Raw genomic sequence first — 25,830 nt, 5'->3', positions numbered from 1 at the left:
ACTCTCTGTGTAGAGGGTCCATGCAGTTTCCACTCAGTTCTCTGGTTCCCACCCATGGACCAAAGATAAACTGGTAGGTTAGTGGACTATGAAAATAAAGGTGGAATTAATGAGCACAAGAGAGAGAATGAGTTTAGGGAAAATAAATGGGATCTCATCAACTTGATGGGCCATGTGGTCTTCAAATTTAAAGAAAAACTACCATATCCGAAATGTGTCATTGATCAAAGCCAGCCTGGAGTGAGGGGGACACATTCTGCTATTAGAACAAGGCACAGAGATGAGGCCTGGAAAGTCATTGCAGAACTACTTTGGGGTGGCCATGGGACAAACACACAGGCTGGTGGAGTTTGATGTGCCTCATCTGTTCAGACCCCTGCTCCTCCCTCTCAAGATCGCATGCAGTTTATGCCTAACCAGGATTTGGAGGTGAAATTATGTGTCGTAACTGACCATCTAGGTCAATAAGGCAACTTTCAGCTTCTCAGGTTATTAATGAACCTTTCCGGAAGGTCATGCTGACAGAAATATGTTTCCTGTGCTTACTGCTTTCATCTTTAAACAAAATGCACAACATCCACTGAGGAAATGAGAATGATCAAGCCACTTCTGTCCCTGCAATAATGAGTAACTCTTCAAAATATGTTGTGGCTTTTATGTGATGTGACGTTTGCATCTCCATCTCTCGTTTTTAAAATAGCATTCTCTGCTTCCCCCTAGTGTATCAGATTCTGGGCACAGACCAACAAAACCAGCAGTTGTCCTTTCTGCCCCATGTCACGGTAATGGACACTCCCGGGCTGGAAGAGATGAAGATGGAACTGGACTTTGAGGAGGATGCCAGCATGAACAACATGAAATGCTTGTATTTAGAGAAAGGAGCCATACCATAAGGAAATCGGATATATCACGCTTTGCCCATTTAAATGAAATTGAGAACTACTTTCTGAAAATTTTGTAATCGACATTAAAGATAATATTTACTGGTACACCTCAGCGCTGCATGTGGAGATTTAAGGCTAGGATTGGGTTTCTCAGATATTTGAAGATTTAAACTGATAGAGTGATTAAAAAGTTAACAACCCTAAATATTAATGCTGATTGTCTCCCCACAGACGCTTCCTGATTAGCAGAGTATTTCCAGCTGTTTTTCGTTGTTTCAGATTTCCAGAGTTGGCATTATTTTTTTTTGTCATTTACTATTTGTTGACCATATTTTGAGTGAAGCAAACTTTGTTTCATTTGCTGTTTAGAAACAGTGGTGCACAAGATATTCCTGAATATATTACTTTGCCGGACTGAAGTTCCGCCTGCTTAAAAATAAAAGCAACCAATAAGATTCAAAATAATTGGCCTCCAAATCTGTGCCAATTTGTCAGAATATTGTATCTTTCTCCTATCTTAATTGAATAAATATTTTGAGTAATTTAAAATAAAGAACAAAAGAGAGAGGTTGACTGAGTGCTCAGGAATAACTTGTTGAACCATAAGGTACAGGAACAGGCCCTTTAACCCACAATGTCTGCACTGAACATGATATCCAAATTAAAATAAAATTTCTGCCGTTTGCACAAGATATCTATCCCTGCATTCTTGAGTTCATCTAGAAGTATTTTAAATGTCACTCTGCTTCCATCACTATCCCTTGGCATGCTGTTCCAGGCACCCACTACCCTCTCTTTTAAAACTTGCCTTGTACATCTTTAAACTTTCCTTGTACTTCAGGACCATTAACCACAGTAGAATTTATCTCAACATTTTCTGTGGACACTATTGAGATAATTCTCACAGCCCAGGTGACCTCGATGAAACGGTGGCTGAATTATTTAACTGTAAAGGCAACACAGACCTTGTTTGTCCATCCTTGGTGAAGCTCCGTGTTCAGCAATGTTCAAAATGTGGAAAGGCCGCCCCCCCACCCCCCCATCCCTCCCTAATCTTTTTCTCCCTTCTCTGCTTCAACTGGCCCCGATCCAAGGGTTAGAGTTAATATGCAGCATCACCTCCTGTCCTACATTGCTACAAGCAAAGATGGAACATGCCTTTGTGTATCACTGATCATTAGACACTCAACTGGTTTCCTACACTAAACCATGAAATGCTTTCTGATCTGAAGTACTGTTCATAGATGGCCTTGTAGGGAATATAGAAAAATACTCCTCATGATCCAGTTGTGAGATTCTGACCTTACAGATCAATCCGCTGTTGATGCCACAATTTATTAATCACAACTTCATGAGCAGAGCCTTTTGTTGTGAAGCTCTCTGAATCTTGTAAAGGGTGATTTGTGCTAACCTCTAGGAAGAATCAAGGAGACAGAAGTGAATTAGTAGCTCATTTTATCAGTCATTCTACAGAAAAATCTCAACCACCTGGAAAAACTACATCCCCCCCCACCTTTTGCAAAATTTAGTTTCATATTTAAACTAGAATTGTTTTTTCATCCTTTAAATAAAAAGAAAGTTGGAGAGATGACATTTGAAAAACACAATTTGGCCTGCTCACTGATGTTGGTGATAGATCTCAAATCATTTAGTGAGTTGACCGTACAATTTTATTGATATAGACTCGTTGAGCTGGTGTGGGGCATTTATTGTAGAGAAGTGGCAGGGGCCACTTGAGGAAAGCAGTCATGAAGTGACTGAAGAGCAGATCAGTGGCAAGACATTCGTGTTGTTTCTTCCTTGACATCTGCTCCTCATCGAATTAGCGCTATGGTAAGTGTCCTGAGGCCCCTCGCTCTGGCATCATCCCTCATGCCACCCAGCTGCAGTGGAGATTCTGAACCTCTGCATTAAATTGGATGAACACCTGTTATTCCAGACCACACAGGCAAATGACAGACTCTTCTTTACATCTGACAGACTGTTCTAATTATTCCTTTAACATTCAGAAGTGATTGGGCTAAGGACAGCGAAGCTGAGTGGAAGCTTTTAATTTTGGTGATGACTTGGTCAAATCCTTGTGCCAAGAAGCAGGTGTTAACTTGCAGCAGGTTGTTCTGTAAACCATCTAATGTGCTTTTACATTTCTAATTCTGTTATTCCCAGTTGGTGGGTTAATCCCAATCCTCCAATGCTTTAACCAAAGGTAGTCACGATCAGTTCTGAGCCCAATCCCGTCAGCCGCAGACATGTTTTAACAGGAGCTTGGGAAGCAGAGCCCCATGCTGGGTATGTTTTTGTGGGCGTCATCGACAAAGTCAGTATTGATCCCAGATGTCTTAATTTCCCTTGAAGATAGTGGGGAGCTCTCCAGTCTATTGGTGAACGTCCGCCCACTGTGCAACTGGATAGGAGTTCAGGAAATAGACCCAAGGACAACAAAGGAATGCACTTCTAAATCATGGAAGTGCCTGATGTGGAGAGGAATTTCTGGGTTGTGCTGTTCCCCTTCATCTGCTGTCCTTGATTTCTAAATGACAGAGGTCCAAATGATTTGGGAAATCCTGTGAAAGGAACGTTGGCAAATGAATGGCTATTTGCTTCTAGAGTTGTGTGCTACAGTTAACAGACTGCTGGCAGTGGAAGGAGAGTAGATGCTGGAATGGGTTCCTGGTTAAATATGCTGCTACGGAAATGAATGTTATCGGAGTCGCAGCCATCCAGGCAAGTGGGAATTGTTCCATCACATTCCTAACTTCTCGGACTCGCTGTTTTGCTTCCATTCTAAAATGCGAATTGCACACTGAAATTCTTTAAAGCAGCCATCTTGTCTGGGCAGAGCAATTGTTTTTTTTGCATTTGGGATTGAACCAGGATTATGTTGATTGTGAAGATCCATGAAACTCTGTTCCTTAAATGCCAAATTTTAAAAAATCTCTCAGTCCTGTGTTCTGGAAAATGATTCTGTTGGAAGATTTGTTTCTTTGTGCCTGAAATGTACTTTTTGTCTTCAGGAATGCTTGTTAGAGATGGCACCAATGTGTAGCTGTTTTTTTAAAAAAAAGCTTTTATTTTCATTACTACATCTTCTCTGGATATTTTCAAGTCTCCTGTTGTTCCTTGCCTTCAGTGCAGTACTTCAGACCTTCCTTTTATTACACATGCATAGGTTTTTGACTTTGATATAACAATGTTTTAGTGGCAATGCACTGGAAAGTTATAGATGGTCTGACTTTTTAATGTTTCTATTCATCACTTTTATGTGTATCCTGCAGGTTTGTGTTTGCCCTGTTAGAAGGCTCCAAGGCAATCCATTTCTTTTGAAGACTTTTTCAGTTCATGGAATGTTTCTATTCTTTCAATCATGAATCAGAGGTATTTTGCTTGTTTAATTTTGTTTAAAATGTGCATAATTTTTCAGCAATCTAAATTTGAATGGAATATATGTAGTGGTAAAGGAATAGCAAAATATTAATAAACTAAAAGGTTGTAATTCAGATGTGTACCATAATGTTTACAAAATGTATGTTTGTCATTGCTCTTCTTCTCCATTGCCTTTCCTTGAAAATGACCCCCTTTGTGTTATTTAAAACATAGTTGCCCCTCTAGATAAATAGAATACTATTTTTCTTTGCAGCAGGACATTGATTTTCCAAGTGAGAAACATGAAACATCAGTTAAACAGGATGAATGATGTGCAAACAAGAAAGAAATGATTGGATTATTGTAGATCTTCCTGCATGTGTTAAAGCAGCCATTCTCAATGGGGGCCATACACCACCCCCACCCCCCTCTGGCCATAGCACATTTAAGAGATGAGGCACAGATTGAAATCTTTATTTTTTTTCATTTAGTCAGTAGGAGAGAAATTTGGAATAAACCAACTAAACTTGACTGCTTCACAGGAGGCCCATAAACTTTGACCAGAGTCCTAAGGGGGCCTATAGCCAAAAACAGGTTGAGAATAGGTTTGCCAGTCACATTACCCTTTCTGAATATTGAGCCCATTCGTTTATCTCAATGTGACATTGTGTTATCTCCCTCTTTGATGTATGAAATTAGGAGATGTGAGCACCAGACAAAAGCTGCCATGGAAAGATAATGATAAATCCATATTGCTGTGTGCATTAGTTCCCATTCTGCATCCTTTGTAGGATTTCAGCTGTTGTGAACTTGACTCATTCAAGGCCATGATACAAGGATAACTCAAATGCTGACTTGGAATCATTGAATGGTTTCATTGTGGAAGTAGACCATCAAGTTTGCAGTGGCTCGCCACTAGAGCAGTCATTCTCAACCTTTTTTCGGCTATGACCTCCCTTCAACTCTGCTCATAGTTTATGGGCCCTTCCCTGTGAAGTAGTCAGGTTTTAGTTTCTTCCATACTTCTCTCCTAAAAAGCATAAAATATTTATGTTAACATGAGGTGAAAAGAAAACAAGACTTTTACTCCCATGTTGAGAATGGCTGGATAAGAGCAACCCTTCAGTTCCCCTCCCCTTTATCCGGGTCCTACAACCTTTTCTCTCAAAGATTAAAGTGAAACCTGCTTCCACCACTTCTAAAGGCAGCACTTTCCTTGTTCCAATCACACCACCGACAACAGGGTGAGTTACTGCTTATGGGGTTTGTTTTTAATTTGAAGATGGTACCTGAATAAATTTTAGAATGCGTTGTCTGAGGTGGGCAGTTTCAACCTGATCAAAGCACTACCAGTTATTCCAATAACTTTTGTGTAATTTTGGCCTATGAAGATGTTGTGATGTCTATGTTGGCAATGGAGTATAACGTTGGCAAATGTGAGATTATCCACTTTAAAGGGAAAAATGGAAGATCAGATTATTATTTAAATGGCAAGTGATGCCAGGATGCTGCCGTGCAGAAGGACTTGGGAGTGCTGGTGCAGGAATTGTAAAAGCTTGGTTTGCAGGTGCAGCAGGGTATCAAGTAGGCAAGTGGAACATTGGCCTTCATTGCTAGAGGGATGAAATTTAAGAACAGTGATGTATTGCTGCAACTGTATAAGGTCCTGTTGAGGCAGCATTCTGGAGTACTGCGTGCAGTTCTAGTCTCTTATCTTGAGGAAGGATGCCTTTGGAGGCAGTGCAGAAGAGGTTCACCAGGTTGATTCCAGAGATGAAGGGATTAGCCTATGAGGAGAGATTGAGTTGTCTGGGACTGCACTTGCTGTAATTTAGAAAAGTATAAAATTCTGAAAGGCACAGATGAGAAAGACATAGGTAAGTTGATTCCATTGGTAGGGGAGGCCAGAACTAGGGGACATGGCCTCAAAATTCAGGGTGGTAGATTTAGGAGGGAGCTGAGGAGGAACTGCTCTTCCCAGAGGGTGGTGAGTTTTTGGAATTCACTGCCCATTGTAGTAGTAGAGGCAGCCTCAGTCAAGATTTAAGACAAGGTTGGATAGATTTTTACATTTGTAAGGGAAATAAGGGATATGGGGAAATGGCAGGTAGGTGAAGATGAGCCTATCATCAGATTGAATAACAGAGCAGGCTTGACAGGCCAAATGGGTGACACCTGCTCATATTTCTTATGCTTTTAAGTTCTATCATTCCCTTCCCTTACACAGAGGCAAAGTAATTTTAATGTGATAAATCCTTTTTAGTCGACTGAATTAGACCTGTTTTTCTCAACTGGAATGAGTTATCAGAAACATGATTTTTCCTCCTTCTGATTACCATAAAGCTCATTAAGGACACAACACCTTCCAAAAGCAGCCAAATTTCAATGCACTTCTAGCACAAAAGTCACCTGTGGTGTTGGACGGTTGCAAATCCTGGCTGAACAAGGAAACCCACCAGTTGGAATGTTACTCGTGTGCAGCACTCTGTATTGGCAGGGCACTTCTAGAGGCCCTGCATTTATAACCCAAAGCAGGATGAGCAGCAGAGGCTGCATTTAATGCCTCATTGGAAGAAACTTCCGCAGTACATGTGCGTGTCCATGAAGAGGATCTTGAACTTCAAAGCCTTCTCTGACTGAATAGCCACGCCATGCTTTCTGAGTACCTGCCTTTTGTTCTGCAGCCAACCATTTCAACCCCCAATTATTCCTACGATATATCTGTTTCCAGCCTCATCCATTGTTGGGGTGATGTTAAATGTAATCTCGAACAGCACCATCATAATCCTTCTGTATAGCCTAAAACCTAGGCATGAACATTTTTCAACTTTGGGTAAATCCGACTCTACACCCACACTTGGTCTCAGTCTTTCCATCTCTTCATTTCCTACTTGTGTATATTTTTTTTTATATCCCCCAGCCCTGAAGCAGACTCTCCCTCTGGACGTCTCTCTATCTTTCATATCTTCTCTCCTACATTCTATCACTTCCTGCCCTGCTCCCCAGGCTATTTCCCCCTCTAGATGAATAACATCACCCCGTTTTTCCCCTCTGGATAAAGGGTCCAGACCTGAGTCATTGTCTGACCATTTCTACCCCTGAATGCTGACCTGCAGAGTTCCTCCAGCAATTTCTTGTTTACTCAAGATTCCAGTGTCTGTGTCAATACCAAACCTTGTGTTTGTAGTAGAAGAAAGTGGATGCCACCCTAGCCAATTATCTCCAGAAATTAGTGCTTCCAAAGAAAGGGGAGAAAATGTGGGAGAACTCAAGTTCTGGAAACAAGAATTTAATTTGCAAACAAATTAAAATGTTGTGAATGTATACATTTCCTCCTCTATAATTGAATTCCAATAACAAGTGATTATCTCAAAGGTTTTGGAGAGGGGGAAAAAGCTCACATAATAATTATCTGATAAACTTTCAAGCTGATTTTTTTTATCAATACAAATCATTTTTATGGCTTATGTGCACAAAATAAGACATAACAGTTGCACATTACAGAAAAATACCAGCTAGCACAAGGGTCTTTACATAATACATAATCAAGTTTCTATATTGTACAAAGTTTCCAAAAGACATACACTTCAATTGGGGCAAAAGTTGTTCAAAATGTTTAATGTTGATGATAATACCTATCCACATTTTAAATTATTTGATACACCCACATTGTAATAAATCAATATTGCTTGGATTTCATTCACAAAGGGACCGCAATTTATTCCCTGTCCATTCCAGTCATTCAAACTTTAGGCAAGAGCTGTACGATGTTGAAAGTATGCTTATCACTGAAGGTGGATACAGTCAGATGCATCTTGCAAAGAAGGGAGAAGCAGAAACAAATATCAGCTTAAGAAGTAATTCAACAGCCTTTTGGTGAGAAAATGAATTGATATGTGGCTACTGAGTTGTATAATTTGTTTCTGGAATTTGGAGTATTTGTAGTAAGAAGAAAAAAATCTACGCTGGAGCACGTGTATGCAAAAGTAAACTCGTGTACATGTAGTCTGGCATGATCTTTGTGTACCTGGTAGGCACAGACTGATAACCTTTAGATCAGTCATTCTCAACAGTTGCCCTATAGCCCACCCCCTCTCTCCCCCGCGGTGGGGGGGGGGTGGAGGTGGTGGTGGGGCACAGCACATTTAAGTAAATGTTTTATAGTTTTTTGTAATGTAGTCAGTAGGGGAGAATTACGGAAGAAATCAAAACTTGACTGCTTCACAGGGAAGGCGACCCATAAAATTTGAACAGAGTCCTGGGGGAGGGTCAGCATAACCATCCTTCTACGACTTTCACATCCCTGCAGTTCCAACCTCTCTATCTCAATGGTTCTCCTGTCCTTTAAACATTCTGAGATTTCTGGCACCTTGCACATCCTGATTTTAACTATGTAACTATTGCTGACGGTTTCTCAGGCTCTCTCCAGGTTTCCCCCCTTCTCTTAAGATTTATACCCAAAAAATATTTGCTTCTTAAACCTTGTCATCTTCTGGAATGGCACAGCATCAGATTTTTGTTTGATAGCCCTTCTGTAAAATTGTTTGGCAATTTTTTGCGTTGCTACGTACGTGGATTTATTTAAAGAATTGAGAGATTGGAAATTATGAATATGTGCTTAATATCTGTTAGTACATTTTGACCTGAGTTGCAATAGTTCTTAATTGCTTTAATTTCAAATTCAGTTCTAAAATCTGGTGAGTGTTTTTGAATGTGTAAAATGAGTTAACGCTGAGGTTTTACCAGAGAGCTGGTAAATGACAGCTATAACCACATCATTGTTTTGCATACTGGTTAATCTGCTGTATTTTCTCATATTTTCTATTTGGATTACATTGGTCATAAATTCCTGGGTTTTGATCCTCTGGACTAGAATTGTAATGGGGCAATGATAAATTATCCATGGACTGGTAATTACTGCCAAGTTTACATGTTTTTGTCTCCTGTTGACCAATAGAATGTCAAGATTAAACTCAAGTCTCAAAATGGACCTGGCTCACATTCCTGAATAAATAGCTCAACTGTTGGTAAACAGTATCTTTATAGAATCTTACCAATCAAGGCCTATAGAGAAGACGAGAAAAATGAAGATCACAGCAGATAAAAACACATAGAAATGCTGGAGTAACTCCGGCCTGAAACATCGGTAATATATCTTTACCTCCTATGGACGCTGCGAGACCGGCTGAGTTCCTCCAGCATTTCTGTGTGTTTTTACTCCAATCACAGCACCTGCAGACTTTCGTGCTTCGCTCACTTCAGACAAAACTTTCCTGGGTAAGTAAAGAAATGACTTGGCTCCAGTTAGATAATTTTGCTCTTTAAGAAGCTCAGAACTGGGCAATTTCACTGATAATGTGAAGTTAAAATGCAACTTCCAATGTTCCGGCAAGAGAATATCACGTCTAAGTGAATACCTGTCTGTATTCACATTTTCACTTTATCAGATATACACTTTGTTCCACTCATTTCCTTCTACTTTCTCTGCAACCTAGACTAACTTTTGTTCTCTCTCAATTCTAACGAAGGATCATTGTTTTAACATTTATTTTGTATGGTGGTTTATATAAATATTTGGGCAAATTTGGATGGCACCATTGGTTTAGCGGTTACCGCAATGCCTTTACAGCGCCAGCAATTGGGACTAGGGTTCAAATCCTGTGCTGTCTGTAAGTAGTTTGTACATTCTCTCCTTGTCTACATAGGTTTCCCTGGGGCTCCTGTTCCCTACCACCGTTTGAAACGTACTTGGGATGTAGGTTAATTGGATGTAAATTGAGTGACATACACTCGTCAGCCGAAATGGCCTGTTATTGTGCTGTATGACTAAATATTTTAAAAATAATGAATTTTGTGACCTGTTCATTGACAATAAATTCTGATTTGGATCCCAGATCTGAAATATTAACTGTTTCTCGCCCCTCAGGTGTTGCATCACCATCTGAGTTTTTCCATCATTTTCTGCACTTGTTTTAAATGTAAATGTGCCAGTTTGTATTGGGTGAATTGTTATGAAATACATGTAGGGATAAGATATGAAATTGGTAAATAACAGATATTTTAATTGCTTCAGTGAAGCCAAAATGTACTCGAGCATGCAAAAAAAAAAGCATGTAATTGTCAGGTAATGTTGGAGACAACTACTCAGACCAGTACAACTGGAGAATCCCAACTGTTAAACAATATCTCTGGTAAAAGACAGGTACACGTAACAGAGGTTTGGCAAAATTGGAGAAAGAGGAATTAACTTTACCCCGTTTTTATTTTCTTCATATCTAGTGAAGGATTTGGATGTACTGGGTAGTCCTCGACCTCTGAGTTACATCCACCTGCATATGTGACCAAAATTCTTTTAAAAATGCGCGTCTGCGCATGCGCAACATAGTTCAATCTAGGGCTATGTGTGCAGTCACCATTCTGTAGGCGAGCTGGAAGCACATTGTGGAGGAGGGAAAGGAGAAGAGAAAAAAGATGGGGAACCACAGAAGAGGTTCACTGTTAAGGGATTGTCCAAAGTGTTTTACAGTGTTTTAAAGCATGGACCAGAATGTTGAAAGATTTGCCAAGAATGATTGCAAAATTCAGGACGCTTTAAGTTCTTATCGTCAAATTTACAATGAAAAATCGAAACAAAACAGTGCAAACGAATTCAGGCATGTTCTTCAAATATCCTTCATCATCCTCTTGCCCACCAACCCATGAAGAAGAAGACTGTGAGGAGCCACAGCCAAGTAGCAGTATAAGTGCAATGATGGGATCAAGTTCAGATGAAGATACTTACAATTAAAGTGGAAATGCTGACAATCTTTATTAAAACTACTTTACATGTGTTCAAGATTGTTTTCTAAATCAATTAGTAGAAGAACCGACTCGGGTCGGTGTAATACTAGATCTCCTGTTAGGGAATGAGCTAGGTCAGGTATCGGACATTAATGTTGGAGAACAAATTGGGTCCAGTGATCATAACTCTGTTAGTTTTCGGGTAGTTTTAGGGAAGAGCAAGCAGGGGCCTAAAGTTGAGGTTCTGGATTGGAGAAGAGCAAATTTCGAAGGAATAAGAAGGGATTTGGGGAATATTGAGTGGGACAGAATATTTTCAGGTAAGGATGTAAATGAAAAATGGAGGATATTCAAAAAAGAAATTTTGAGGGTACAGAGTAGATATGTCCCAGTGAGGATCAAAGGAAAGGCTGGAAGTCATAGGGAGGCTTGGTTTTCGAGGAATATTGGAAATTTGGTTAGGAGAAAAAGGGAGGTGTACAAGAGGTATAAAGAGCAGGGAGCTGAGAGTTTGAAGGAGGACTACAAGGAGTGTAGAAGGAATCTTAAGAAAGAAATTAGAAAGGCCAAAAAAAGGCACAAAGAGGCTTTGGCAGACAGAGTAAAAATAAATCCAAAGGGTTTCTATAGGTACATTAAAAGTAAAAGATTAGTGAGGGATAAAATTGGATCCCTTGTAGATAGCAAAGGTAGGCTGAGTGAGAAGTCAGAGGAAATGGGGGAAATTTTGAATGACTTCTTTGCCTCGGTATTCACTAAGGAAAAAAATATTGAACCAGTTGAAGTAAAGAAAAATAGTGGGGAGTTCATGAAGCATATAAGGATAACCGAGGAGGTAGTGATGGCTGTGTTGAAAAAGATAAAGGTGGATAAATCTCCGGGACCGAACAAAATATTCCCAAGGACACTCAGGGAGGCTTGTGGACAGATAGTGGGGCCATTAACAGAGATATTTAGGATGTCACTGGTCACGGGGGTAGTGCCAAAGGATTGGAGGGTGGCGCATGTGGTTCCGCTGTTTAAGAAAGGATCCAAATGTAAACCTGGGAATTATAGGCCCGTGAGTCTGACGTCTGTGGTGGGTAAGTTGATGGAAAGTGTTCTGAGGAATGGTATTTACAAATATTTGGAGGTACAGGGATTGATAGGGAGTAATCAGCATGGTTTTGTCAGGGGTAGATCATGCTTGACAAATCTGATTGAGTTTTTCAAGGGGGTTACAAAAAAGGTTGATGAAGGGAAAGCTGTGGATGTTGTCTATTTAGACTTTAGTAAAGCTTTTGACAAAGTTCCCCACAGGAGGTTAGGAAAAAAGGTGGAGGCATTAGGTATAAATAAGGAGGTAGTGAAATGGATTCAGCAATGGTTGGATGGGAGGTGTCAGAGAGTAGTGGTAGAAAATTGTTTGTCCAATTGGAGGCCGGTGACTAGTGGAGTTCCTCAGGGATCGGTCCTGGGTCCACTATTGTTTGTCATATATATTAACGATCTGGAAGTAGGGGTGGAGAATTGGATAAGCAAGTTTGCGGATGATACAAAGATTGGTGGTGTTGTGGACAGTGAGGAAGATTACCGTAGATTAAAAGGTGATTTAGGAAGGCTGGAGGTGTGGGCTGAGAAATGGCTGATGGAATTTAATACAGATAAGTGTGAGGTGTTACATTTTGGAAAGGCAAATCTAAATAGGTCATATGCATTAAATAGGTCATATGCAGAGCAACAAAGGGATTTAGGAGTGATGGTAAATAGTACCCTCAAGGCTGATACTCAGGTAGATGGTGTGGTGAAGAAGGCATTTGGAATGTTGACCTTCATAAATCAGAGTATTGAATTCAAGAGTAGGGAGATTATGATGAAATTGTACAAGGCATTGGTGAGGCCAAATTTGGAGTACTGTGTACAGTTTTGGTCACCAAATTATAGGAAAGATATAAACAAAATAGACAGAATACAGAGAAGGTTCACGAGAATGTTGACAGGATTTCAAGGTTTGAGTTACAGGGAAAGGTTGTGCAGACTAGGGCTTTTTTCTCTGGAGCGTAGAAGATTGAGGGGGGACTTGATAGAGGTGTTTAAGATTTTAAAAGGGACAGAGTAAATGTGGATAGGCTTTTTCAATTAAGAGTGGGGGAGATTCAAACTAGAGGGCATGGTTTAAGATTGAAGGGGGAAAATTATAAGGGGAACATGTGGGGAAATTTATTTACGCAAAGGGTGGTAGGGATGTGGAATGAGCTTCCGACAGATGTGGTCGAGGCGGGATCATTGGTTACATTTAAGGAAAGACTGGATCATTACATGGATAGGAGGGGACTAGAGGGGTATGGACCAGGTGCTGGTCAGTGGGACTAGGAGGGTGGGGATTTGTTACGGCATGGACTAGTAGGGCCGAACTGGCCTGTTCTGTGCTGTAAGTGGTTATATGGTTATATGGTTATATGTACATATTTTGTATTAAAGGTACTGTAAATATGTTGATTCTTTATTATTTACTGAAGTTCATATGTTGAGTATAAGGTACTTGTACCTGTACTGTACATGTGTTGAGATTCTTCATTAAAGGTTCACTCGTTGAAAATCTTTAAAAAAAATTGTTTTAAGTCCTCGTTATGCCATGCACGGTGGGGTGAATCCGACTTGCGTCCAATGCAAGTTACGACCAATCCTTCGATCCCAATTACGATTGTAAGTCAAGGACTACCTGTATTCGACCAGATCCTCATTGGTCTACAAATGCTTCCAGAATCCTGCAAGGATCAGGAAATACCTCATTGTAGAATAGCAATTGATACTGTTCCAGTATTTTGGAGACGATGAATGGGACGTGAGTTTGAGTCTCAGGACAGCAGATGAGAAATCAAGTTTAAGTAGTTAAATAGGTATTTATTAGTAATGGTGACTGAAACTAATTAATTCCCAACTGGCTCACAAACATCAAATATTCTTTTGGGAGGAGAACCTGCCATTTTGTGCAACCCCAGACACATATCAATATCGTTGACTTCTATATGACCTCTGAAATAATTTAACGAAGTATTTGGGGAAGGGTAATAGATCCTTATCCAGTTGTTAAAGCTAACCATCCTGTGTTTCTATTTTTAAAAAGGGATAGTTTCTCCATTAGAAACAGGAGGGTTAGACAGTGTCTTTCCAATATTTTGCCTCCATTATTACAAAGCACCATCGTTTTTATTCTATACAAAGCTATCGAGGAAATTTGAAATGGAGCAACAAATCTCAATTAATTGTACGGGAACTGAAGTACAATATTTAGCCACTTGACCTTGTTTTAACATTCAACTAGTTCATGACTGATCAATACCTTGATTCCATTTACCTGTCTTCCTTCCATAACCCTTGTTACCCTTTGTGAAGATTGATGGATTGCTGTGTTGAAAAATCTAGCAGCCATTGCCTTTCAAAGGAGAAGTACTAAAAAACTAAATTACTACTTTTGTTTACTTGAAACTGTGCAGACACAATTATTTCAGCAGCTTTTTAACAGCAGCCTGATATTTATGGCCTGCAGGTGTCTTAGGTGAGGGAAAGAGGCAGAGTTTCAAAATTCACAATTCCATTATTGTCACATAATAAAACAGGTGTAATTTTACATAAAATCGACTGTTGCAAAGCAAACAAAGATTCGCCATCAGTAGAAATTGCCTGGCGCTCTTAGAAAGAGAAAAACACGAGAGTCCCCTGAGAGTCCATGGATTTGCCTCCAGTGCTCCCACAGCCTCCACAGACACAAAGCCCCTAGCTGTGGCACAGAGTCTCAGCTGATGCTAATGTACAAATCCAATTTCTATCTGGTAATACTAGAAATGTGAAAATGCCAGTGCAATGAAAGGTTGATAAGAAACTTGTACAGGGATACAATTAATATAGCATGTAAGATTAACATTTCAAAATATTTTTTTAAGGAAAAGCTCTTCAACTATCAAGGTGATCAAAGAGAGTATTGGCTGTCTGGTATTGATGATATTGGACCTACAACTTTTGCTTGAGTCAAAATTCCATTGCAAGTTGAGTGAATTTAATATGTTTGTGGGCTTGCATAAAGTGAAGATCTAGAAGGTTGTCTGATTTGTTGTTTAATGTCAAATGTTTCTACAATATCCTTCAGGAAAAGAGAACTACCTACCTAGATCCTCTTAGACCTCCACATTTTTTTTTCAATAATTAATGCATTACTGCTTCTCAGTGATGGGATCCTCTTCTTTCTGATGTTGCTGAGCAATTGTCTTGTGCTCTGCTGCATGCTGACATCAGTTAGTGGGCTGGGCTTCACTGACCATTGATCACCTTAATTAGGGTGAGGGAACTTTTCACCCTCCAGGTTATGTTTAGAGATGTGTTGTCTCCTCTTGTATTTTTGCAGCTTTATGTGGGATTTGGGAATTAGTTGAAATGTTCCCTCTCTCCCTGAAAGAATACAAGACAAGCCTGCCAAAGGACAAAGCTCCTATTTTATAAAACACAGAAAGATGTACATTCACCCATGAGGTTCAAGTTGGTTCCTGGGGAGAAACCCCATTCGTCTCATTCCCTTTCCTTTTACCCCTCTACTCCCTTGCAACTCATTCTTTCACACAATCCATAGTAACAGGCAATTTACAATGGAAATACAAGAGATTGCAGATATTGGAATCTAGAGCAATCATACGAACTCTGTGACGGGAAAGGGAGGGTCGATGTTTCCGTTCAAGACCCCACATCAGGAAGTTCTAGTGGGCAAAGAACTTACCAGCACATCTTTGGAAGGGGGGGGGAGGGAAGTGGAAAAAATGAAAACTTCACACAGGCAGCATCTGAGGTTGAGATGGAACCTTGTCCAGGGAGCTCTGAGGCAACCGAACAACTGCACTGCTCCATTCAATCCTCCCAGGGTAAGTGTATGTATTAATAGATAATTAATTACTCCTCCAATACATTTTGAAATATTATTTTGCAATAGTTTATTGCAAAGATGCATACATCAGGATGCTCTTTATCGACTACAGTTTGGCATTTAACATCATCATCCCCTCAAAACTGATCAGCAAACTCCCAAGTCTTGGGAATTATCACCTCACTGCGTAATTGGATCATGGATTTCCTCACCTCCAGACCACAATCAGTGAAGATTGGTAAGAACTTCTCCACAATCTCCATCGGTACTGGAGCACCACAGGGATGTGTTCTTATTCCCTTTTTCTACTCACACCTACGAAGGGGTAGCTCAATATGACAATAACACCATTTGCAAATTTGCGGACGATACCACAGTAGTGGGTTGTATTAAGGATGGGGATGAGTCTGCACACAGGACGATGATTGAAAACTTGGTTGAATGGTGCACCAACAGCCTTGCAGTTAATGTCACCAAAACTAAGGAGCTGATTGTTAACTTCAGGAAAGGAAAGCCAGAGGTATATAATCCAGCGATCATTGAGGGATCAGAGGTGGAGAGGATGAGCACATTTAGTTACTTGCGAGTCAATATCTCAGAGAATCTTTCCTGGACCCAACATACTAATGGCAATCGAGAAGAGAACACGACAGCGTCTCTACTTCCTCAGGAGTTTGTGGAAGTTTGGCATGACATCAGAAACCCTGGCAAATTTCTACTGATGTGTGATGGAAAGTGTGCTGACCGGCTGCATTACGGCCTGGTATAGGAGCACCAACACCCTGAATGTAAAGCCCTCTGAAAGGAAATGGACACAGCCCAGAATTGAGTTCATCTACCGGAAACGCTGCTGTCAAGAGAACAGCAGCAATCCTCAAAGATCTTCAACAGCCAGCACGCACTCTGTTCTCGCTGCTGCATTCAGGAAAGAGGTAAAGGTGCCCTAAGACTTTCACCATCAGGTTCAGGAACAGCTGCTACCCCTTCACCATCAGACTCCTCAACAACAAACTCAATCAGGGACTAATTTAAGGGCTCTTACTTGTGCACTTCATTGATTTTCTTTGCTCTCCTTGCATTGCAGTCGGTTTGTTTACATTTTTGATCTGTTTACAGTTTTTTTGATTGTTTACATGTTTACGCTGTATGCAGTTAATTTTTGCACTACCAATTGGTGGTAATTGTGCTGCGCCCACAGGAAAAAGGAATCTCAGGGTTGTATGTGATGTCATGTATATACTCTGACAATAAATCTGAAATCTGAAAATTTTGATATCCCCATTTTTAAATTATTTTTGTGATTTGACTTATTTTAGAAAGGAATAGATTCATCCCTGACCATTTGTGGTTTGTGATAGTTTGCCACGGTACCATATTGTTAATTATGAAGAGAGAATCATTGTGTTATAATTTATCATGTTTTTAATTTTTCTTAGACATTTACTGCTTTTCTGTGGCTTCCAAATTTACTTTTTTTTTGGCCAATGGGCAAGGGAGTCTTTTGTCAGTTAGACTGGGTATTTAGACACTGGATGGTACAGAGGTATGGCTGGTCGACACTGCCTCACAGCTCCAGAGTCCTGGGTTTAATCCTGACCTCTGGTGCTCCCAGTGGAGTTTGAGGTCTCCTCCGGGTGCTCTGGTTTCCTCTGACATCCGAATGACATGCAGGATGGCAGGTTAAATGGCCACTGTAAATTTTCAAGTTGAGTGGCAAAATATGGGGGAGTAGATGGGTATGTGGGGGAGAATAATGAAAGATTGGGTAATTGGGTCATTTATGGTCCACGGATTTACTGGGCAAAAGGGGTTATTTCTGTGTTGTATCTGTCTGATTCTGGATGAAAGAAAGCAAATGAATGTCTCTGATAGTGGGATGTAGATTCTGGTTAAACAAGGCGGGGGTGGGGGCAATGAGCAATGTTGTAGGACGTGCAGTCCACAGAGTTAGATGAATGATTTTAAAATCTATCATTGCATGATGAGGTATATTTAAAAATAATTAATCTGGAACAAATCTTTTGGCAATCAATGGTGAGTGGTGTGCCTCAGGGGTTGATGCTGCGCTCACAACTGTTCACAATATACTGCATATTAACAATCTGGAAGAAGGGACAGAATATATTGTATCTGAGTTTGCTGATGACACTAAATTGAGTGGAAAAGCAAATTGTGCAGAGGATATGGAGTGGGCAAGGGTTTTTCACATGGAGTAAAATTTTGATAAATGTGAGGTTATCCACTTTGAAAGGAAAAATGGAAGATCAGATTATTATATAAAATGGCAAACTACTGTGGAGAAGGACTTGGGCATGCTTGTGCAGGAATCACAAAAGGTGGCTTGCAGGTGCAGCAGGCTATCAAGAAGGCAAATGGAATGTTGGACTTCATTGCTACAGGGATTGAATTTAGGAGCAGGGAGGTAATGCAGCAACTGAACAAGGTTCTGGTGAGGCCGTATCTGGAGTACTGCAAACAGTTCTGGTCTTACTTGAGTAAAGATGTATTGGCTTTGGAGCCAATGCAGGGGAGGTTCAGCAGATTGATTTCAGAGATGAGGGGTTTTACCTATGAGGAGAAATGGAGTCATCTAGGACTGTATTTGCTGGAATTCGGAAGAATGAGAGGGGATCTTATAGAAACAAATAAAATTATGAAAGGAATAGATAAGATAGAGGTAGGTATGTTGTTTCCACTGGTAGGTGAGATTAGTCCTAGGGGGCAAGGCCTCAAGATTCAGGGTAGCAGATTTAGGATGGAGATGAGGAGGAACTGCTTTCTTAGGCAGTGGTGGATCTATGGAATTCTCTGTCTATTGAAGCCTTGGAGGCTACTTCAGTAAATATATTTGAGACAAGGTTGGATAGATTTTTACCTAGCAAGTGAATTGAGGGACATGGGGAAAAGGCAGGTAGGTGGGGATGAGCCTATCATCAGATTAACTATGATCTCATTGAACGTTGGAGCAGGCTTGATGGGCCAGATGGCCGACAGCAGATTGCTGTATAAGTAAATGTGGGATTTGCAGTGCCGGATTAATGCATCTGGAGGTCCTGGGCTAGGAGCCTTGGGAGTCCCAAACTTAGTAGGACTGATCATGAGAAACAAAATCTTATCCTTTTCTTTATCTGCTCAATGAAAGTAGAACATGGCTGAAATTTTGGCATTGATAAAAAGACTGTTTATAAATTGATAACCTTTAATAAGTTTACAAAAGTATGGAATTAATGAAGACATTCACACAGATCATTCATTGCTATGTTTCAACATTACACTATATACAAAGTCAGAACAGTTTATTCCAAGCTTTTTTGGATGCAAACTTATCAATTATGTAATTAAGATCGGTAAGTCGCACTTTTTCTATGCAGAGAATGCTCAGATCAGAAACCAATCTTGGGACATTGTTTACTGTGGATCATTCTTAATCCTTTTTAGTCTAGAAAATGATCTTTTGCCAGTACATTAAATATTATTGTGGTTCACAATTATATAAAAGAATCCCCACTTGTTCTCAAAAGGCACGCTGTAATGATGGACAGAAATCTCTGAGTTCTCATCAGTGTGCGCAATTGTGAGAAGCCCACAAAGAATTTGGAATTCCCACAAGTTGAGAATCGGCCATGCGGGAAAATCCAGCGTGAACACTTGTGTAAATGTTATACATACCTGTTTAATGTTACTAAGCAACTGGGGCGAGAGAGTAAAATCAAGGGCAGGTGCATTCAGCACTCCCATCAATGTGTTCCTGAATTTTGGATCTGGTAGGTGAGATTAGTCCTAGGGGGCAAGGCCTCAAGATTCAGGGTAGCAGATTTAGGACGGAGATGAGGAGGAACTGCTTTCTTAGGCAGTGGTGGATCTATGGAATTCTCTGTCTATTGAAGCCTTGGAGGCTACTTCAGTAAATATATTTGAGACAAGGTTGGATAGATTTTTACCTAGCAAGTGCAGAGAAGGACACATTATTTTGGCATAGGTACACCCCTGATTTTTATTGTTACAAATTAAATAAAATTGATGGTAATTAAAAAAAAATTTTTTGGCAGGAGGCAGAGATTATGAGGCCCTGGGTTGGATCCTGAGGCCCTGGGTTGGATCCTGCTTAACCCATATGCAAATCTGGAACTGTGGATTTGTGTCCTTCAGGGTGTGAGATCTCAAGGCATTTAGGGAGGAGTAATTATACAAAAGACTCCACATCCTATGAATGACGATACAGGCATGATTTAATCATGAGTTTCCAGAGCACATTCAACTAAGGTTTGGATGTCCAGCCAAAGTTATAGATGATTGTAGAGGGGTCCAAAACACAAGATGGACTGTCAATGAAGGGGAAAATCTGAAGCAATCGCTTTATCTACCACATGGACTGAAGTGGGAGAGAGACTAATACAAAACCAGGGATGAGATAAAGGGTGTGAAAAGAATTCTTCTAGTGCGTAAACTTTCTGGAAATTTCTGTTTAATCTGTATGTAATGAATTTTACAGCACAGTTCAGAATCCAAATTGTAACAGGAGGCTATTCAGTCCTTAAAACTTTCTAGCCCCCTTTTGTCATGTCCTTAACAGCAGGGTAATCCATACCTGAATATAAAAGAAACTGAACTCTCCAACTATTATTTTTGTGGAAGACATCATGTAAAACTTGATCTTTCCAAGCGTATTGACCAGTTGAAGGAGTATCTCGCACCGACATCAACGGTTCCATTTCATCTTGGCCTATTCAGGTATGGATTACCCTGCTGTTTAGGAGATGAAAAAAGGGGCTAGCAACTTTTAAGGACTGAATTGCATCTTGCTGTTACAATTTAGATTCTAAACTGCCGTAAAATTCATTATATACAGATTAAATATCTTGGCAGCAACAAAGTGTGTCCATTCTGTTCTGGGGGCCATAATAAATGGGAAGGGAAGCTATGAAAATACCCTGCATCTTTACTATAGATTAATATAGTAAGGATGGAGAGAATTAAAAAAAAAATTAGACATACAGCACAGTTACAGGCCATTTCGGTCCATGAGTCTGTGCTGCGCAATTTACATCCCATTAACTTACATCCCCGGTACGTTTTTGAACAATGGGATGAAACTGGAGACCCTGGGGAAAACCCATGCACTCATGGGGAGAATGCACAAACTCCTTACAGACAACGTGAGATTTGAACCCTGATCTTGATCGCTGGCGCTGTAAAGGTGCTGTGCTAATCACTACGCCCACTGTGTCACTCACAAAACTGCAAGAGAATCAGTATCTCCTTCAAAATGCAGGGCACGGATAAGTGATTATTTCCCAAATTATGAATCTCTGACTGGGCAATGCAGTGGCTTGTTAAATTAGATTGGGCACATCCTCTTTTCATTAAATTGCTATCATTGGGAGGATTGAATGTTGGATTAGATTCCGGCTGCTCGGTTAAATTGATGTGCATTTGCCACAGATACTGCAGTCTGCATCAGAGGAGTACGACTTCTTGCAGGGAAAAAAATTTAAAGCCGTGTAAACTAATTTGCAGTTAATAACATCTTCTAAAGTTCAGTGATTAAATTGGATTCTGAGTGCGATTCAAAGTAATGTGAAGTTTTTTTAAATTTAATGTCTGGATGGTTTAGATACAGGGGTAGGCAACCTCTTAATTTTTAATTTCGACATACAGCACGGTAACAGGCTATTTCAGCCCACGAGTCCATGCCTCCCCATTAACATTCGCCTCAAGTACGTACTCATGGGCCAAAATGGCCTGTTACCGTAATTTATGTCTAAATTAAAAAAAATAATTTTAGCCAAGCATCAATGAGGACACTTCAGGGAGCACTCTTGATCTTGTCTTCTTTCCACTGATCCATACTGGGAAACAGTCTAACTGGGTCCCAACACCAAGGTTAAAATCACTGCTCTAGGCTGTGCTACAAATGGTATTTGTAATGATGGTATCTGTTTCAGATTTGTACCCTCACTGTGCTTGATAGATTTCCTCAAACTCTAATATCTTAGCATGCTCCCATATTTTATTATATTTTCTTAATGCCCTAAAAAATGATAATTGAGGCAAGGTTATCTATATTTTAAAAACTTTTTTTCCATGTCCAAGACTCTACTAAGATTGTGTTGAGCACACTGTAGCAAAGACACACATCGCATTACCATTCAAATGATATGAAATAAATCACAATAATCTGTAGGCACTGTTGTGGAAGTAAAAACATTTCCCAAAATGTTCGTTATGTACCTTTACCTTTGCTACACAAAGGACACTGTTTGACCTGCCGAGTTTCTACAGCATTTTATGTTTTTACCATTCAAATGTTACATCGTTCATGTACTTTGAAGGGTATTTGGCAAAATGGAACAACATCCTTGCATTACTTCATACAAGCATTTAAAGAATCTCCCTAAAATATAAAGTGAAACACTAAAGTCTGCAGATGTTGTGATTGAAGTAAAAACTCAAAAATGGTGGAGGAACTCAGCAGGCCATGCAGTGTCCATAGGAGGTAACAATATATAACCATAGTTTCAGGCCTGAGCCCTTCTTCAAGGTATGAGTGTAAAGAAGGCAGGTGCCTGAATAAAAAGGATGGAGGAGAAGGGAAGGAAAGACCGGGAGGAGTATAGGCAACTGACAACAGGTGATCATTGGATGTGGATAGGAGGACGTGAGAGGAAATGTGACAACTGATTGGAGAAGGGGGTGGCTCTGTGAATGCAGAGCTGGAAGAAAGGAGACAGAGCTAGGTGAAAGGAGAAATAAGGACTGGGGAAGGGGGAGAGACAGAGGTGGGGGAAGAAAACCAGAGAAGTTGATGTTAATGCCATCTGGTTGGAGGTTGTCCAGAGAAAATACAAGGTGTTTTTCCTCCAATTTGCGGGTGGTCTCAGCCTGGCAGTGCAGGAGACCTTGGACAGACAGGTTGGCATTGGAATGGGGAGGGGAATTGAAATTGATTGCCACTGGGAGATCCCCACTGTTGAGCTAAGATGCTGAACTAAGTGATCTTCCAGTCTACATCCAGTCTCTCCAATGTAGAGAAGATCACAACAGGAGCACCAGATGCAGTAGATAACCCCTATAGATTCATGTGAAGTGCTGCTTCATTTGGAAGGACTGTTTTGAGCTCCAAACAGTGGTGAGGGAGAAGGTGTGGGTGGCAGTGTAGCACCTCCTGAGGTCGCATGGGAAGGTGCCAAGGGGGCGATTGGTGGAAAGGGAGGAGTGGATGAGGGAGTTATGGAGGGAGTGTTCCCTGTGGCAGACAGAGATGAGAAGATGTGTCTGGTGGTAGGATGATATAATACATTGTGGAAATGTTAAAATATTAATGTTGCAATTAAACTATGGTGTTAATTTCTAGCGCAGTTCTGTTAACATCATTACAACCACCGTGACCTGTTTTCTCATGTATATGTCAAACAATCAAATCAGAAATAGGAAATTCTTAGCTAATATGTTTCACTTCTTCAGGCATTATTGCTTTTTCCACTCTTCTTCCTACTCTCAATACATCATTTATAAGAATAGAATTTAGCTTGTAACCATGTCTTGTTTTTGTAACATTCAGATTCTTCAATTTTGATATCTCATTATCAAACCCCTTTTTATAACAAAAGCAAATGATCTCCAATTCTGCATTCGCCAACTCAACTGTTGGATAATTGTTTGTAGAGTGACAAGTTCATGAAGATGTTTAACCACATGCCCTTTTATTAGTCATGAGGTATATAACCAAAAAAAGAACAATTATATTCTACCTGAACCTCTGGCTAATAGTAACTGGATTTTGGGATTGCAGAGTGAGATTTAAGAGGTGAACCATATTGTAAAAGGCTAAATGATCAGAACACCGACTGCTTCAAATGTGCACTGGTTGGTACCAATTAACTTGCATTTGAGCTGGTGTGGAGCCGAGGTGGATTTAATTAGAGCTTTTTAATCTATAGATACCTTGAAAATGCCAAGGAATCTGAAGGGAAAAAGCATGATAGAAAGGAAGCAAAATCTTAATGAACAAGAATTCATGATGTACTTGTGGTATTAATTTGGTGTTTGCTGCAATTTCTTAATTAAGTGTGCTTAAAAATTTTGATGAAGTTTACAACCTTTCTGAGGTGAAATTAACCTTTTTCAGTAACTTTTACATCTTGTCAAATATAAATTTTCATGGCTACACAGAATCATTTACCAGGTGGAGGAAATGAGTTGTGTTTTAGTATTCTGATCTCCTGGGATGATCTCTGATCTGGATCATACTTAAACAATGTGTAGCTGGTAAAGTGAAGTTGTGTTTGCACAGCTTAACCTGGGTAATATCTTTAACTGCCAATTATGCTCTAGAAGCTGTGGTGTATTAAGATTCTGGACATAATTTGTTAGGGAATTTCTGCGTGCAGGCAGATGCTTGTACCTAAAAATACTGCTGGTTTTATCTTTGCAGAGCAGCTGGAGCAGGAGTCAGAAATTTCAGTGAGAGGTGACTTATTTTTTTCTTTAAGATATAAATGATGTCTGTACTTTGAAGTGGGATATGGATTTTCTGGTGTAGATTAAGTACAAGAATTTTTGATTCTGTTCCTTTGCTAAATAAAGAACCACATTTGATTGATGGCAAAAAAAAACCTCTCCTTGGTATTGCTGATAACTGTTTAAAGCTCAAAATATTGCCTTTTGCCATGCCTCTTGCAGGATTAGTAACATCCCCCTACTGAGCCAACTATTCTTCCCTGCTCACTTCCAGCCCCCCATCATATCTCTCTTTCACTCTTCTTTGCAGTCACTTTGCCATCATCATCTTTATTTTATTTCTCTCATGCTAGTTCTTTATCAGGTGATGGGCTAGACTGACTCCTTGCCTTGTGACTCATTGTGTTTTCTCCCAGTCCTACTAGAATCTGTACCAAACACCTTGTAACCCCGACATTTGCCTGTCCTCCTTCTTTGTTCCATTCTTGCTGACTTACCTCCTCTCTGTGTCCTTCTCCCAATCTCCTTCCTATCCCTTCAGAGTTTTGTACACTGCCTACTTGGTGTTACATTAGGTATCATTGCCCAGGAGAGTAACCACTCTGCGGATGATCATCTGAGGAGACACAACACAGATGAGACTCTGGGAGAAGTAATAACTGCTCACTGCAGTCCCTCTGGGATTTGTCAATACTGGGGGCCTCCAGCCAGGAAATTGTGGAAGGTTATGCTTTTTCCATCTATCAATTATAAATTTTACACAAAAATAAAGGAAAAATTTTGTTTTTTTATAAAATAATTGCATACTTACCTCGGGAGTGGTCATTTACACAGCACTTTTCCTAAGCACTTTTACCCTGCCTTCCTGTGTTGTGGAGTTTGTTGGAGGGTGAAATTCGTATTCATTAGCCAAATTTCTTACAGAGTGCCTGTGGTCAATTTAGACTACAGCCAATCTGTAAAAATGTGTAGGTCTTGGTGGAAAAAATTATGGGATGGAATTTAGCAAATTTACACTACAAATTTTCTGCTTCTCAGCGGCTGTGTTAAAAGTGTCCAATGACAAGTGTGGTGTATTAATGAGCGGTTGTTGATGTCGAACACACTTTGACAGCAATTGCAAAAAATCTGAACCATCCAGATACTGAAAATGATGTGAGGTCCATGAGGGACCAATTTAATTTTTAAATTTTTAAAAAAATGTTAATTTTTAGACATAGATCCTTTTGGCCCACAAGCCTGTGCCACCCAATTGACCTACAGCCTCTATATTTTGAACAGTGGGAGGAAACCACCTGGAGGAAATCCACGCAGACACAGGAAGTATGTACAAACACCTGACAGAAGTAGGAGCAGAAAGTAGATAGCTGTTTCATCATTGTTTTAATTCAATTGCATTGCACTTTTATGAAAGATCTGGTTCCATTAATCCACCTATTTTAGATGTGGCTA

The 25,830-nt window shown here is 40.1% G+C and overlaps 2 protein-coding genes across 3 annotated transcripts in view; one reads left to right on the top strand and one right to left on the bottom strand.

Moving 5' to 3' along the window:
- The window catches only part of LOC138741248 (RING finger protein 214-like), a 38,476-nt gene extending 34,099 nt beyond the window's left edge, over positions 1 to 4,377 (top strand). The window contains exon 16 of the mRNA XM_069895021.1: positions 721 to 4,377. Coding sequence (XP_069751122.1) covers positions 721 to 786 — 66 coding nt within the window. The 3' untranslated portion in view covers positions 787 to 4,377. The remainder of the gene's footprint in view (positions 1 to 720) is intronic.
- Positions 4,378 to 7,542: 3,165 nt separating this feature from the next.
- The window catches only part of bace1 (beta-secretase 1), a 163,433-nt gene continuing 145,145 nt past the window's right edge, over positions 7,543 to 25,830 (bottom strand). Inside the window, exon 10 of one of the 2 annotated variants that reach the window (XR_011343424.1) lies at positions 7,543 to 8,061. The gene's annotated coding sequence lies outside the window, so the exon portion shown is untranslated. Of the gene's footprint in view, positions 8,062 to 19,099; positions 24,995 to 25,830 lie in introns of those variants that run through there. The other variant, XR_011343423.1, reaches the window with a different exon arrangement.

Source organism: Narcine bancroftii, chromosome 8, assembly GCF_036971445.1.
Source record: "Narcine bancroftii isolate sNarBan1 chromosome 8, sNarBan1.hap1, whole genome shotgun sequence".
NCBI classification, from domain to species: domain Eukaryota; kingdom Metazoa; phylum Chordata; class Chondrichthyes; order Torpediniformes; family Narcinidae; genus Narcine; species Narcine bancroftii.
The sequence above is the reverse complement of the archived record's forward strand: the minus strand, read 5'-3'. Positions and strand labels throughout refer to the sequence as shown.